A 17093-nucleotide genomic window follows, 5' to 3' on the forward strand; every position below is an offset into this window, starting at 1 on the left:
GATTTTAAATATAAAAGGTTTACACCATTATATTTCAAAGATATAATGATTAAAAAATTTGAGTTTGTGGTAAAGACTTAATTCCTTAATCAAGGAGGACTAATCCATTAAGTTTTATTTAAAAGAAATTTCTTTAAGTTTGCAATTTTGAATTATTTAACTTGTATCCACTGGTTTTTGGAAGCGACACATTTTTTAAATTCGTTTTTTGATCTTCAATAAATAAGTACGAACTGGGAAGTACTACCCCGAAGAATTTGAAGTTATGGCTCGCACTTTTCAACATGTTATTTAGATTTAATATTAACCAATAAAGATGTAATCTTTATTACAAACCAAATGACCGCCTCNGTATACTAGTGTATAGAACTAGAGGTTGTTGTGTATACTAGTGTATAGAACTAGAGGTTGTTGTGTATACTAGTGTATAGAACTAGAGGTTGTTGTGTATACTAGTGTATAGAACTAGAGGTTGTTGTGTATACTAGTGTATAGAACTAGAGGTTGTTGTGTATACTAGTGTATAGAACTAGAGGTTGTTGTGTATACTAGTGTATAGAACTAGAGGTTGTTGTGTATACTAGTGTATAGAACTAGAGGTTGTTGTGTATACTAGTGTATTGAACTAGAGGTTGTTGTCTATACTAGTGTATAAAACTAGAGGTTGTTGTGTATACTAGTGTATAGAACTGGAGGTTGTTGTGTATACTAGTGTATAGAACTATAGATTACGTTGTGTATACTAATGTATAGAACTAGAGGTTGTTGTGAACACTAGTGAATAGTACTAAAGGTTGTTGTTTATACTAGTATGTAGATAACTAGAGGTTGTTGGAGTTGTTGTGTATACTAGTGTATAGAACTATAGGTTACATTGTGTATACTAGTGTATAGAACTAGAGGTTGTTGTGTATACTAGTGAATAGTACTAAAGGTTGTTGTTTATACTAGTGTGTAGAACTAGAGGTTGTTGTGTGTACTAGTGTATAGAACTAGAGGTTGTTGTGTATACTAGTGAATAGTACTAAAGGTTGTTGTTTATACTAGTATGTAGATAACTAGAGGTTGTTGGAGTTGTTGTGTATACTACACATTTAGCAATTGTCACTCAAATAGAATTGTATTTAAAAAATATCTGACCTTATTTATGGATGATGTATATCTTGAATTTACTATTAAAAAATATCTTTTCTCCCCATGTATGGAATATTCATTAGCTAACGCGTAATATTGTTTAAACAATGAATGATAACAAAGTATAAAATTCAAAATTGGGTCTATTGTAAAAAAAGCTCTCATTGTTAACCCTAAAAAGCTAAAGAGGGGGGGGGTTATCCACTTTACTTTTTTTTTGATTGCATAGGTTAGGTAGGGTAAAATAATCTTATTTTATTTAATTAATAGATACTTACTCTCTCACACTGAAAGATTGTCGATTTGCGATAGAAACATTATGTTGTTCTTGTTACTTTACCTTAAAATAGAAAATATATTCCTCTTGTCACGTAAACTTTAAAGAAAACGATATTCATATTTTTACCTGTTGAAGAAAAACCCACGAAACCTCAATACTAAATATTGAATATAGTGAGGAGTGCAAATAAGATTATAAAGTAGGAGAAGGAAATGAAAAAGGAGAGAGAAGGAGATTAAAAAGCAGGGATTAGGAGATTAAAAAGTAGGAAGGAGAATATTAAAAAACAGAGGCTAGGAGATCAAAAAATAGGCGAAGGCAATTTAAAATTAAAAAGAAGGTGATTAAAAAATAGAAAGAAAGAGATTTAAAGAAGAGAAGCAGAGATTAAAAAGTAGAGATATGTAGATTAAAAAGTTGAGAGGATGAGATTACAAAGTAGGTAGGAAAAGCTTACAAAGTAGGGAGAAGGAGATTACAAAGTAGGGAGGAGGAGATAACACAGTAGGGAGATGGAGGTTAAAAAGTAGAGAGGAGGAGATTATAAAGTAGGAAGGAGGAGATTACAATTTATAGACGTAGAGATTACAAAGTAAAGAGAAGAAAATGACAAAAGTAAAGAGAATGAGTTTAAAAAGTAGAGAGAAAAAGTTTACAAAGTGGAGAGGAGATTTAAAATAGAGACAAGGCGATTAAAATAAAGAGAATAGGATATTAAACAGCAAAGATGGAGATTGAAAAATTGAGAGAAGGAGATTGAAAAGTAGAAAAGAGGAGATTGAAAAAAGAGGAGATTAAAAAAAGAGAGACAGAGATTAACTATTTGAAAAGGATATTCAAAGGTAGAGTGAAGAAGGTTGAAATGGAAAAAGAAAAAAATAACAAATTAGAGAGGAGGAGATTGATAAGTAGAGAGGAAAAGATTAAATGAAGAAAGAAGAAAATAAAGTTAGGAGGGGAGGGGGACCTCAGTTCGCTCCCCCCTTAACACATTTCGCAGACTCCCCCTTACTTACCCACTCTATCATGATCATATCATGATCATGATTGTGGACCATCTTTAATCAAATTTTGTCAATTAAAAAAACAATAACAATCTTAATAATATCTTTTTAGGGATTTAAGAGCTGTCTCAAACTTACATTTTCACCCTGAAACGTACTTTGATGTTTTTTAACGGACTTTTTCTTAGATATTACTTTCCTGTAGCTTTTAAACAGACATTTTTATACAAGTCAAAATGCTTTAGGAGGGGACGGGCGGGTTAATTTAGGGCCATGGGAATTTAGATTATACATAACACATATATATTTAACAACGATGTGCTGCTGCAAAGACTTGATCGCTAGGGCGTGGAGGACAGTAGTTTCAGACAGAAAACACAATTCTTAAGATATAAAACAAGTATTTTGATCAATAAATTTTTTAATTCAAAAATATCTTTCTTTATTTTTAAAACCGAGCGAAATTATAATGATCTGCTACTTTAACTTAACTGAAGCAACAGATTTTTGGCAACCTTCATGATCTGTAATAAAAATTGTATCTAATTAATCCCAATCCCAACAATTTAAAACAGCTAATTGGGATCCGCAGTAAAAATGCGAGGTATAGCAATTTTATGTGTCCCCCCCCCCTTAAAATCAATTGTTATGACTTTTTTCTTCAATTTTCAAATCGCGAAACGTCCATTTATGTTTGGTAAAACCATATTTTATTAATTTCATTAATTAGTATTGATTCAATAGATCTGAGAAAATTTAGAGCAGCTGTCCTGTTCTAAGAATCCTTAAATTCCTATACCGGGCCAAGGGGGAGGGGGAGGGGGCAGCATTTACACTTGTAGCTGCTGCTTTCATAGCGATTTCATGTCTTCTTAACCAACTATTCTATTAGTATTTTAACCGGTGTATTTTTGCCGGGAAGCTGTCCTTGTAAAGTACGCAGGGATTTAAAAAAAAAATTATTAAAGAAATTACAATTCTTAGAAAAAAAATGGCTTAAATTTTTCATTTTATATTTTTCCCCTTCTGATAATCCCTGTTCGCAGCTGTGAACCCACGTGGGCCTGAGATCAGCTGTTGTTTCTCTCCTCTCAGTTACTCACACATTGTTACCTCTGCGGCGAACACATGCATTGCGGACCGTCCTCATCATGGATTGGGAAGAAGATAGTTTCGGAAAGTCCCAAGATGATAGCTTACAGTTTTACACTCCTGAATCATTCTTCGAACCGTGGTTGGAAAACTTGGACTCTTTTCCTAAAAATCTTCTAGACTCTACCTGTGATTATTCGAAACCATCTTCATGGAATGAGAGCGATGAGTTAAGTGATCTTCTAGACTCTACATTCGAAGACACTTTATTGAGTAAAGGGCCTGTTTCTTCTACTCTAACTAGTGACGAAATTTTTTCTCAGATTGACATATGTTCAGAATTCTTGCAGGACTCGAACCATGCTCTTGTTGGGGATTTCCCGCACCCAAGCCTAGACGATATCGAAATAGAAAATTATACACGCGATGATACTCCCAGTATAGATATTAAGGAGGAGGTGATCGATGAGGAGGTGAAAGATGAGACGGAACCCGTGAAAACTGAACCTAGTGCCGACGATGCTATCTTTAATTTCGATAAGATACAGTGTGATATTGCCAAATTAAAGAAAGAGGTTGATTTTACCAGCGATGATGACTCCTTGTGGTCTGATTTCTTCTCTGAGGAGGACTCTTCAGAGATATCCACCGAGTACGAGAATCATCTCCAATCCTTGTTAATAACTCCGGTGGAGGACTTCAACCTATCTCTAAATGTGTTCAACAATGTCGAAGAGCACGAGGAAGCCGATGAGGTAGCTGCTAAAGCTGCTGCTGCGGCCGCCGATGAGAAGAGAAAATACTGTATAGACCATATTAAAGCGGATCACTGCTATTCCCTCCCTAGGGAGAATATGTCAGTTCTACTGACCCCCCCGAACTCTAGTGATGATTCAGAAGCTGAATCTGAATCCTCTAGTCAAGAATACATTCAGTCAAACTTAATCTCCGTGAAATCGGAGATCCCTAAATTTATCCACAAAACGGTGAAGTTGAAACACAAGAAGGATCTCAAGTTTGTGTTTAGTATGAAGATGAAGGATCAGTTGACTGCTGTTCAGAGTGTACCTGGACGATCTCTGCTCAAAAAGAACCATCTCCCTGAGTACAACCCGTCAAATGATCTTGTAAGAGAGGTACTAAACCGTAGAGCTTATAGAAAAAGACAGAAGCTAAATGAGACTGCTATGGCTGTGGAAACCTTGCTTAATTCTGAAAGTCGGAAAAGTGTTCTGACCGACAAGGTAGTTAAGATTCAGAGTGAACGAGAAATTCATAATTCAATGGAACGGCAGAGAAGGATTGAGCTGAAGAACGAGTTTGACACATTGAAAAGTTTAATTCCAGACATTGCTCTAAGTGAAAAGGTTTCCAAGTTAAATGTGTTAAACTACTCAGCTGATTACGTCAAAAGACTGGAGAAAATGGATGTTAAACTGAAATTAAAGAAAAACTTGCTCAAAGAAAAACGCCAAAAACTTATAGAAGAGTTAAAGAGAATGCGTTAATATCAATTATTTCCTTTACCAACGGTGCCATATGTTAGATTATATTTTTCTATATCTAAATATATAAAGAAAGTTACTGATTTGTTGTTTCATTTGTTTTAATCTCGGTATGATTAGGTGTTAATGATATAGATTTCATACTATTTTTATCCTGGTTTTTAGCTTAAATCTTGTCTCAATATCAATTCCATGAGTATTGTCGGGGCTCAGAATTTCCGATTTTTCTTTAAAGTGTCAGATTTATCAATATTTCTTCTTGCAATCAAATAGATTAGATCTTTGGATGATATAGAAAGAGTACAGAGTTGATCCTTCTTTGCAGTGCTAATTTCTTTTTATATAAGCAAGTAATGCTACTGATTGATATATGTTATAACGTTATAATAACCCCTAACACGACGATCGCAACTTGGATCAAATCTGTCCAATCTTGAAATAAGGATATAGAGCATTTATCAGTGCAAAGATTAGAGAAGGTTTCAGCGTAAATACGTTAATGGTGTCTTTGCAACCCAATGTTGTAGGCCTTAGATATTTCAGACTAAGAATTCTATTAGAATTAGATCAAATAATCTAAGTTTAAATATTTAAGGACTACACCATCATGTTGCAAAGATATAGATATAATAAAATTTGAAATTGTGTTTAAAGATGCGTTTTACCAAATTTCTTCACCCATTGTTCTCCGACCAAAATGAAGGCAAAGTTTCACAATTTAATTTAATTGTTCTTCATAGTTCTCCTCATTCCTCATTGGTTCCTAATTATTCTTCATGGTTCTCCACATTTCTACCTGGTTCCTAATTATTCTTTGTGGTTTTCCACATTTCACTCTGGATCCTAATTATTTTTCATGGTTCTCCACATTTCTACCTGGCTCCTAATTATTCTTTATGGTTCTCCACACTTCTCCCTGGTTCCTAATTATGCTTCACAGTTCTTCACATTTCTCCTTGGTTCCTAATTATGCTTCAAGGTTCTCCACATTCCTCTCTGGTTCCTAATTATGCTTCACAGTCCTCCACATTCCTCTTTGGTTCCTAATTATGCTTCACAGTTCTCCACATATCTCCCTGGTTCCTAATAATACTTCATAGTTCTCCACATTTCTCCTTGATTCTTAATTATGCTTCACATTTCTCCCTGGTTCCTAATTATGCTTTACAGTTCTCTACATTCCTCTCTGGTTCCTAATTAGTCTTAATAGTTCTCCACATTTCTACCTGGCTCCTAATTATTCTTTATGGTTCTCCACACTTCTCCCTGGTTCCTAATTATTCTTCATGGTTCTCCACATTCCTCTCTGGTTCCTAATTATTCTTCAAGTTTTTCACAATTCTTCCGGGTTTCTAATTATTTTTCATGGTTCTCCACAATTCTCCCTTGTTCCTAATTATGCTGCACATTTCTCCCTGGTTCCTTATTATGCTTCACATTTCTCCACATTCCTCTCTGGTTCCTAATCATGCTTCACAATTCTCCAAATTTCTCCTTGGTTCCTAAATTATTTTTCATGGTTCTTTACATTCCTCTCTGGTTTCTAATTATTCTTCATGGTTCTTCACATTTCTCCCTGGTTCCTAATTACTCTTCATGGTTCTCCACATTTCTCTCTGGTTCCTAATTATTCTTCGTTGTTTTCCACATTTCTTCCTGGTTCCTAATTATTCTTCATGGTTCTCCACAGTCCTCTCTGGTTCCTAATTATGCTTCATGGTTCTCCACATTCATCTCTGGTTCCTAATAATGCTTCACATTACATTACATTCCTCTCTGGTTTCTAATTATTCTTCATGGTTCTCCACATTTCTCTCTGGCTCCTAATTATTCTTCATAGTTTTCCACATTTCTCTCTGGTTCCTAATTATTCTTCAAGTTCTCCGCATTCCTCTCTGGTTCCTAATTATTCTTCAAGTTCTGCACATTTCTTCCTGGTTCCTAATTATTTTTCATGGTTCTCCACATTCCTCTCTGGTTCCTAATAATGCTTCACAGTTCTCCACATTCCTCTCTGGTTCTCCAAATTTCTCCCTGGTTCCTAATTATTCTTTATTGTTCTCCAAATTTCTCCCTGGTTCCTAATAATGCTTCACAGTTATCCACATTCCTTTCTGGTTCCTAATTATTCTTTACAGTTCTCCACGTTCCTCTCTGGTTCCTAATTATTCTTCACAGTTCTTCACATTCCGCTCTGGTTAACATTTCTCCCTGGTTCCTAATTATGCTTTACAGTTCTCTACATTCCTCTCTGGTTCCTAATTAGTCTTAATAGTTTTCCACATTTCTCCTTGGTTCCTTATTAGTTTTTATGGTTCCTTGACTCTTTTTTTTGTAAAACTGATTTATCTTTAGTTAAATTTTTAGATTACTTACATTGGGTGTAAAGATATTGATTTCTTTTCTCTTATTTCTTTTTTGATTCCTCGTTTGTTCTGGGTTTCTGTATTCTTACTTAATATCAGTTCCTTATAACCTTTCCGTGGTTTCCTTGCCCCTTGCTGTTTTCCTACACTGCTCTTGGTTTCCTGAAACCCCTCTCCATGTCTTTTCTTGAGTCCTTCTTGGTTCCACGGACTTCTTCAAAGTCTCCAGGACTAACTCCTGGTTTTCCGGACTCCATAATGGTTCCTCGAATTCATCTTGTTGGTTCCCTAACTCCATTTGGTTCTGCTGACCCCAAAATGGTTAAATGTTCTGACTCTTCGAACCTCCTTGGTTCCGTTATTTCCAGAATTCTCCCAAGGTTCTTCTCACTTCTTACTGGTTCTCCGGACTCCTAACTGGTATCCCGGATTCTTGGTTTCATAAACTACTCTCCTATACTTCCCAGACTCTCTTGGTTCCCCGGACTCCTGCATGGGTCCCCGAGGTGTCTTCTTTTACTCGAACTCCTCCCCTGTTACCTGAAATCTCTATTGGTTCCCTGGGATCCATCTCGGTTTCACAGACTTTATCTTGGTTTCACAGACTCCATCTTGGTTTCACAGACTCCATCTTGGTTCCACAGACTCCGAAAGAGTTCCCTGAATTCCTTTACTCTATGAGTTTAATACTGATACAAGGTCTAATAAATATCGCGTTGTTCCTGTCGTTGTCAAGCGCCCCCTGGATTGTAAATGGAGGATATTTTAAGATGAGAAGGGCAGGGGGTCCTTAGAAAAGGGACATTTTTCTAAAATTTTACTTTTCATATTTATTGCCTGAACTGAAACATTAACAATTAGAAGAGAGATATATTTTTAGAGCAAAAGCTTTTTGGAAACTTAAATTTTTTTATAATGCGTTTAAATTTTACTTTCCCGATGCATAGAATGTTCGGGATTATAAAATAAAATTTACTTTTTGACAGCCCTTTTTTACATAAATGCATCATTGTAATGCATTGTATGATTACACTGTTATACTTCATAGATGCAATTGTAATTGTAATGACAAAATGGAGGTTAGCATTAGAATACAGAACGATTTGAAATTTTTCAAGATTGTATTTCATTACACCTGTTCTTTTTAATTAAATGCATAGAAAACAAATATGTACGTACAGAACTTTGGAAAGTGGATAACCAAAATAACCAAAATGTAGGCATTCTTATTATTTTTGGTAATAAGTTGTTTTAAATATAAATCATACCAAAACAAAGATTTTTTTAATGTATTTGTTAGGAGTGTTAAAACTAGGATAAATATATTATTATTATTATTCATACCGCCGGTTCGTCGCGCGTCTGGTTTAGCAGAACTTTCTTCAATCAATAAAAGTTAGTCGTGATGCATCAATGTGAGTTGATGTCCGTTTCTGAAATCTACTGAAATATCTATCTTAACCCTGTATCCATTTTTAAATTAAACTCAGCCTAAACCCTCATCTCTGAGCTAAACTCAACCTAAACCCTCCGTATCCACCTCTTAGCTAAACTCAACCTAAACCCTTTATCCATCTCTTAGCTGATCTCAACCTAAACCCTGTGTCCATCTCTAAACTAAACTCTGGATCTCTGGATCCTACAAGGATCTGGTCTCTGGCTCTGATATAATCTCCTACAAGGATCTGTTCTCTGGCTCTGATATATTCTCCTTTAAGGATCTGGTCTCCGGCTCTGATATCATCTCCTACAAGGATCTGGTCTCTGGTCTGATATAATCTCCAACAAGGATCTGGTCTCTGGGTATAATAAATTCTTCTTAAAGAATCTGTTCTCTGACTCAGATATAATCTCCTACAAGGATCTGGTCAATAGCTCTGATATATTCTTCTAAAAGGATCTGGTCTCTGGCTCTGATATAATCTTCTACAAGGATCTGGTCTCTGGCTCTGATATATTCTTTTACAAGGATCTGGTCTCTGGCTCTGATAAATTCTTCTAAAAGGATCTGGTCTCTGGCTCTGATATAATCTCCTACATGGATCTGGTCTCTGGCTCTGATATATTCTTCTAAAAGGATCCTGATCTCTGGCTCTGATATAATATCCTACAAGGATCTGGTCTCTGACTCTGATGTAATCTCCTACAAGGATCTGGTCTCTGGCTCTGATATAATNGGGGGGGGGGGGTTCTACAGGTGTAGAATATTTTTCTAATATGGGTCGACTAATTATTTAACTTATTGAAAAATATGAACTAATATTCATTTTCTATTTTCTATTTGTTAATAATAACAGTTTGAAATTCAGAAACAATTGTATTGAATACTTACAAATTATATAAATATGAGATTTATACATCTTTTGCGTCTTATTACAAATAAAATTTTTATAAATTGTAGCAGAAGTAAAACGTGTGTTTCTCTACATTGTTATCTCAGTTTCCCAGTCTACAAAAAATCACGAAACCTTTGTTAATAAAAACTGTATACAAACGGCCGACTGACCTTTCACATCAAGTTCGTTCTATTCATTCTGTTTTCAACCACGTCTCAGATTGTGGTTTATATTAGAAGATCTTGGTAAACCAGAACCGTTCTATTTTATATTCAAATCCGGACAATTTGTAAAATATTTTCTTAAAAAATCTGTTTCGGTTTTATATATATATATATATACATAGTTTACTCATTTTTTCTTCCTTGGTTTTCATCAAGAGGGTTAAATTTTCAGAATTTCTTCTAGCTTTAGGTTAAGGTTCTTCTCCTGCTCAAGGTGGACTTTGGATGCCTGGTCTAAGCCCATATTTTCATATCTTTCAGGATTACCTTAACACAGGTATTACTTTATCAATCGAGTTCAGGTTTTGTCTTCTCCTGTTTCCAGATTTCCTATAAGTCAAGTTTCTCTACTTCTAAGCCTATTTTGTTCACCTCCTAACCCGTTCTAGAATTCTGACTCCAATCTCGTATTTATTTCTCGCGAATATTTGTTTTCTTACAAGCATTTAATCAAAAGGAATTGAGTCTTTGTCACAAACTCTGATTTTCTAAACGATATATATTTATAAACCAATGCCACAGACCTTAGATATTTGAAACGAAGAATTCTGTTAGATCAAATATATTAATTTTAAAATATAAAAAGGTTTACACCATCAGGTTGCAAAATATAGGGATCAGAACATTTGAGTTTGCTGCAAAGACTCAATTCCTTTGAGCACAATACAGCATTGAAGATAAGTGCGTATACAGAGCTCCAGGTTGTGTTTTAAGTATGAAATATGTAAGAAGATAACGCTTGACGACAAGCATTGTGTTCTGCAGGTTCAATACACTATATTAATCTTTTATCACACATTTATAACATCATTTAGGTTTATTCTTCTGGAAGCAATCTGCAATTAAGTTCTTTGTAATTGCTTTACAAAAGTTTATGGCTTGGATAATTTACCATTTTGAAAACATCTTTTTAACTTTGCGTTATTCATACTGCAGAGGGTATAAGACAAGATAAATATCATATCAAATACAAACATGTGTTGTACATATATACTCAATAGATGTATCAGATATGAAGCCTATTACGTGTACAGATCACTAGCTGTACATTTTTTATGTACAATGTACATAAATGAAAAAGTGAATAAAATAGGTTAAATAATGGGAATTAAAACCAGAATATCAACGACTTAACAACAGTGTACACTGTTAAAATAATTGTACACTATATATTAAATAAACATTGATCAGCATGTACTTTGCCATCTAGGTTCATAGGAGACAAGTTTTTGCTGTTGTCGTACTTTTCTTGGTTGGACCGCGAGATGTACTTTGTAAAAGAGAACCTCGCTCCAGTTTTTGCCCAATCTTCAGATTTTGTAAACCCGTCCATCGAGTAAACTAAATCTAGGGAGTTTATTTACTTTCTTTAAGCATATGAAGGGAGTTTAAGCCGTTTAAACTCAGGTCACAAAATGAGACGTTGAGACTAGTTACCGTGAAAATACTTGAAGTAATAAAAGTCTTTCAAACAACCTTCATTTCAGGGTGCTTAGTATCTCTTTTTTACTTTTATTGATTCATTTATATGCAAACATTTTCCCTTCAGAAATTTTTACTTAAAACCAAATAAAGAATTTTCTGTTTTATTTGGTGGATTTCTAAAATTATAAAAAATCGAAATATTATGGGGCAACGTTTTTTAACATTTACATTTTTAACCTTCCCAGGGTTCGCAAATCATATGGCCCCGACTGATTTAGCTTTTTAAGATGTATACAAACAAACTAGCAACTGGCGAGCCAAATATATATATATATATATAGATGGGGCTTATCGCACAGCCTTGCTTCTTAATAGTGTCTATAGTTGCAATTACTTAAACCTCCACCCCCTCCCCACTTCATCCTCTTTTCCTTGTCCCTCCCGTTCTCCCCTTTCCTCTTCTCTTTTCTCCTCATCCTCCCCATCCATTTTCATCCTCATACATTTCTCTTTTCTTTTCTCTCTTCTTCCTTTCCCTTTCCCTTAATCTTCCTCTCATTCACCCTTCCCCTTTTTCCTCCTCCCGTTTCATCCTCATCTATTCCTCTTTACTTTTCCTCTCTTCCCCCTTCCCATTTTTCCTCCTCAAACTCTCCTTCCTCATCAGTCCCCTCCATTTTCCTCCACCTCCCTTCTGTACCCTCCATCTCTCCTTCCGCTTTCCTCCTTCTCCTCCCCCTCCCTCTCCTCCGTTCCTCATTGCACATGCAAGAGCAAGCTAGCCTCAATTATTACTTTGCTACAGCTATTCAGACCCCCTCCCCTCCCTTTCCCTCTAAACTTCATTATGCCCCCCCCCTAAGTGACCCCCCACTGGTGTTTCCTTCAAAACTATTCCTAACCCCTATCCATTATACACGTATATTTTACAACCTCCTCTTCTAAAAAAAAGTCGTACATACATATATGAACTATAATTTTAGGCGAAGAATAGCATAGTGCAGTGATCGCCGATATTTACAATACATTGATATATGACAAGAAAGATTGAAAGATTTGCCAACCTGTGTAAACCTTTGATATTCAAACTTTGACTATTTGATCTAACTAACAGAATGCAAAGTTTCAAATATAAAAGGTGTACAACATCAAGTTGCAAAGATTTAAGGCTTAGAAAGTTAAAGTATCTTTGAGTCGTGACTTGTGTTCTTCCTTCTTCTAAGATGAAGCGTTATGTTAGTTCCTGAATTTAACTCCTTAGCAGATAAAACTTTATATGCACACACATGTAGCAATTGTATATCTTTGAAACATTATGTATATGTTACTGGGCGGAAATAAGAAATTTGATCTAGATCTAGGAGGATATACTGGAACCAATTCTTAAATTCTATCCCCAGCTGGTAAAATAAAGCTGGGACGGAGCGCGGGGAGAGAAACAGGATTCATTTCAGGTTTTATTTGGAAACGACCCGGTAGTTGGGATATCTTGCGGTTCCGTTCCTTTGTAATTAATCCACCTATACAACACTTTACCTGACATATATTCTTACTTTTCTGTACTTTTTATACTTTAAACATAAATACCTGTACTTGTATCCATAATGTGTACTATTTGTTTACTACTATATGCGAAGTTTTCGTGAAAAAATTCACCCATATTCATCTTAAGTTTAAGAAATTTTATTTTAACATGGGTTTCCAAAATCAATTTTGTCTTTAAAACATCCAGAGCGTATTCTCGAATAATTTTTTTTGTAACTTTGCTTTACTCTAACTTGTATTTGTAACCTACCTGTACTGTAATCTTACTTGTTGTAACCTTATTGCACTTTTACTTTATCTAAATTCTTCTTTTTGCCTTTTTACTTTTTACCGCCTTGGGACAGCTTTGTAAAATAACTAACCGCTTTGCGAAGTTTTCGGGAAAAAATCTGCGCAATTTTGTACAACTACTTTTTCGGGAAAATAAAAGTTTTACTTAACCAATGGTTCCTTCGACCAATTTTGCCTACAAAACATCCCCTTTATAAGATAATTTTCTATTGTGTTTTTTGAGGACTTAAATGTTAATAGATTGAACTTAAGGAAGTAAGAAGTTTCTTCTTAAAGAACCAAATTTTTCCTCATCTTTCAATTAATTAATACTGGACATGAAATAAAACACTTTTAACCCTCTAGAAAAAGCTGATATTTTAGAATCTGGAGCAGGATCTACTGAGTCTTTGAAATATGATTTTTTGAACAATTTCTACTGAATTAAATGGTTGTTAAAAAAACATGATCCCTGAAAAATAAGCATCAAGGGTATAATATTTTCAATCTTTAATATTTAAAAGTGTAATGGTCAATCGCCATCAAAAAAAAAGATCTAAATTTTTTTGGCTGGTCCATTTTTTAAAATTTATATAAAAAAAATCGCTGATTTTTCTGTTTTTGTTGGTGGAATTTCAAAGTAATGTCAAAATTCACATCTTTCTTAAGCAATTTTTAAAACCAACAAATTTTAGGCCGTTTGGTTTAGCAGATCGAGTTTTGACGTTGCTTGGAAATAAACCAACAGACAACGCACATTCTAGTAGAATATACATAATAATATATTCTAGAGTTTATTAGATAACACTAGAGTACTACAATCTAGAATAGTACAATATAGTTAATATTGTTGATGGTGTCTGCAGTGAGAATAAGAGAATGTATTATTACTGTGCTAAACAAGAAAAACTTTTTTCATTATGAATGGAACCCATAAAAGACCTTTCTTTAAATTAGTTTTCAGAAATTTAAACAGAAGGAAAATATTTTCTTACCCTCGCTACAGGATGAAGTAGTTAAACATAGGCCTTAAGTTTTGAAAGGTTAATCCTTTCAAAAACAGCTAATTCTGTTGTGGTTCGAGTTCATCCATCGAAGAACGTTGTTCGTCAGCTGATGAAAACATCGACCAATCAGAATTCAGGGTTTAAAACACACAAAAACGAATTGTCTTGTATTGTTTTTGCACAATAACAAGAAAACTTTTTTATCATGAATAGAACCCCTAAATAACCTTATTTTATTTCATATTATATTTTTTAGTTATCATTGTTTAGACCTGAACTTTTGTATGGTTAATTCCTTGAAAGAATTGAAACAGGGAGAAAAATGATGAAAAAAAAATTCTGAAACGAATCGATATTTCTGATTGAGTGATAATTTATAGTTTCAATTTCTATTTCAAAAATGTTCAATGTCTTGAATTTCTTAAGTTTCTGCTGTGGATATGGAATCAAAGTTTTGTAGTTCAGCGCTATCTCAATCAAAATTTCCAATCGAGTATCTTAAATCCTTCATATCTTTAACAATTGAACCGTTTTAGCATTTTTTCAGTTGTTCATAGAAAGAAATAGTAGCTGGTTAGACAGGGGTTAACCCTTCTCCTACTTCCTTTACTTCAACAATCCCATGAAACTCTCACGGCAGGTAATTAGAATCCCTATGCATCCATCCCACCTACACTCCCCCTCTACCCTTTCTAAGTATATTCCTCATTTCCGCGAAATATTATCGGAAGCAGCCCCCTTCTCGCTCTCTCCACTCCGTAATTAAAGATTGAAATGCATATTTGCTCACCTTCCGTACATCCTACTCAACCCAGATTTAACTAACCTAACAAATATCAAGTTCAGCTGAGAAATCTACCTACACTAGCTCTTCTAGATTCTCTTATTTCTCTAGTCCCTATAACTCCACTAGCTCCACTTACTCTTCTAGCTCCACTAGTTCCACTAGCTCCTCTAGCTTCTCTAGCTTCTCTTACTTTTCTAGTTAATTTAGCTTCTCTTACTTTTCTAGTTCATTTAGCTTCTCTTACTTTTCTAGTTCCTCTAGCTCTTTTAGATACTATATCTTTTATATCTCCTCTAGTTCTTCTAGTTCCTCTAGTTAATCTAGTTCCTCTAGTTCCTCTAGTTCCTCCAGTTCCTCTAGTTTCTCTAGTTTCTCTAGTTTCTCTAGTTCCTCTAGTTCCTCTAGTTCCTCTAGTTCCTCTAGTTCCTCTAGTTTCTCTAGTTCCTCTAGTTCCTCTAGTTCCTCTAGTTCCTCAGATTCCTCTAGTTCCTCTAGTTCTTCTAGTTCTTCTAGTTCCTCTAGTTCCTTTAGCTCCTCTAAATTTTCTTACTCCCATGCTATTCCATGTTTAGTGGTAACCTTGAGCTTCTGTTGAGTTTTGAAATTGTATTATCAAATGAAAAGATCTAATAGTTTCCTTTCTTTAATGATCAATAATTGAACCTAATATCATTGATCAACATTTAAATACAATCTATTCTTGTCTGTAATTTAGTGTTGCATCAATTTAAGGTTTCGCATAATGGATGTAGGATCAAACATCTAGCACGCGACATTCAAAGCACATAATTAATATATTACATAGTCAGAGAACCTTGTAAATTAAGCTTAAAGGGACTTTAGGCGTAAAATGACCCTCCATCTGTAGATTGGCAAGTCCGATTCACAACAGTACGATTCAAACATTTATTTTGGTAACCATGAGGAGGCAATGAATTCCTTCTATATTCCCGACTGTTATAAATCCACAATTCACTTTTTATAGAGAAGTAAAACTAAAAAAATCCTTTTTTACATAGAAAAACTAGAATATGTCATTCGATCTTGTACAAAGTTTTTAAATGGTACGTTGTGATTCGGTCATTCCACTTTGTAAACAAAGGTCACTTGAAGATACGTATACATTCCCTTTATAAGATAATTTTCTATTGTGTTTTTTGAGGACTTAAATGTTAATAGATCCAGTTTTTCGTGACGTAATTCTGGAGAAAAATAATTTTTTATGAGTTGATATAAAAATTGCATTTTTAATTCACATTAGATTAATGATCATTATTTTAAAAAAATCCCCTTCCCCCATTATGCAATGTTTATCTTTGCACTTTTTCTGAATGTGGGGCTGTGGGACGTCACCATTTTATAAATATTGGCGAAAATTATCTCATTTAAAGTTTGTAACCTCTGTACTGGAACATCATTTATCATTTACTATTCTTCATCCATTAGTGTTGGCGTGCACCTGGAGTAGGACTAGTTCTCTCACAATATCTCAACCCTTTATAAATACTTGATTTATAACTAAACCAACCTCTGGGTGATCTAACTCAATTCTTATATATTAATATAATTATCTAAATAGACGAATGGATGAATAGAAATTGGAAGAATACGGATTAATTCAAAAGAAAAAGATAGAAAAATAAACAAATATTTCTTATAATAATAAAAAAATGCATGTTAATTAGAAACAGAAAAATTTCGACTTCAGATCGTTTTGTAATTTAAAAAAAAATTAAGTAACAAACAATAAACGAATTATTTTTTAATACTTTTGTTAAATTGAATTCTACCGATATGGTTTACAGCACTAATATTATGAAAGATGAATATATGAAACTGCATAAATATATGTATTTAACAGATCTAAAGATTTATGCTTACAACAATTGGATATTAATATATACAAGCTTAGAGCTGGGAAATAAATCAGATCAAGTCTTAAACATTTTTAGAAATATTTATCATGTCATTAGAAGTTCAAAATATTAAACATTAAAGCTTAGATTCTCACCAGTTTAAATCAACAGTATGTTAAAGGAGGGCACAGATCTTTGGGAAGGGAGGTGTTAAGGGGGACGAGGGGTGGGGATGAAGATGGACAGGAAAGAGGGGGGGGGG

At 34.3% G+C, this 17093-nt stretch overlaps 1 protein-coding gene across 1 annotated transcript; it reads left to right on the plus strand.

Moving 5' to 3' along the window:
- The first annotated feature begins 3503 nt into the window (after positions 1–3503).
- On the plus strand, positions 3504–5098 carry LOC111698567 (uncharacterized). The gene has a single exon (XM_023468927.1). It carries the CDS (start codon positions 3570–3572, stop codon positions 5016–5018), a length of 1449 nt encoding a protein of 482 aa, XP_023324695.1. The 5' UTR covers positions 3504–3569; the 3' UTR covers positions 5019–5098.
- Positions 5099–17093: the final 11995 nt, after the last annotated feature.

This window comes from Eurytemora carolleeae, unplaced genomic scaffold (genome assembly GCF_000591075.1).
Source record: "Eurytemora carolleeae unplaced genomic scaffold, Eaff_2.0 scaffold40, whole genome shotgun sequence".
In the NCBI taxonomy this organism is placed as follows: domain Eukaryota; kingdom Metazoa; phylum Arthropoda; class Copepoda; order Calanoida; family Temoridae; genus Eurytemora; species Eurytemora carolleeae.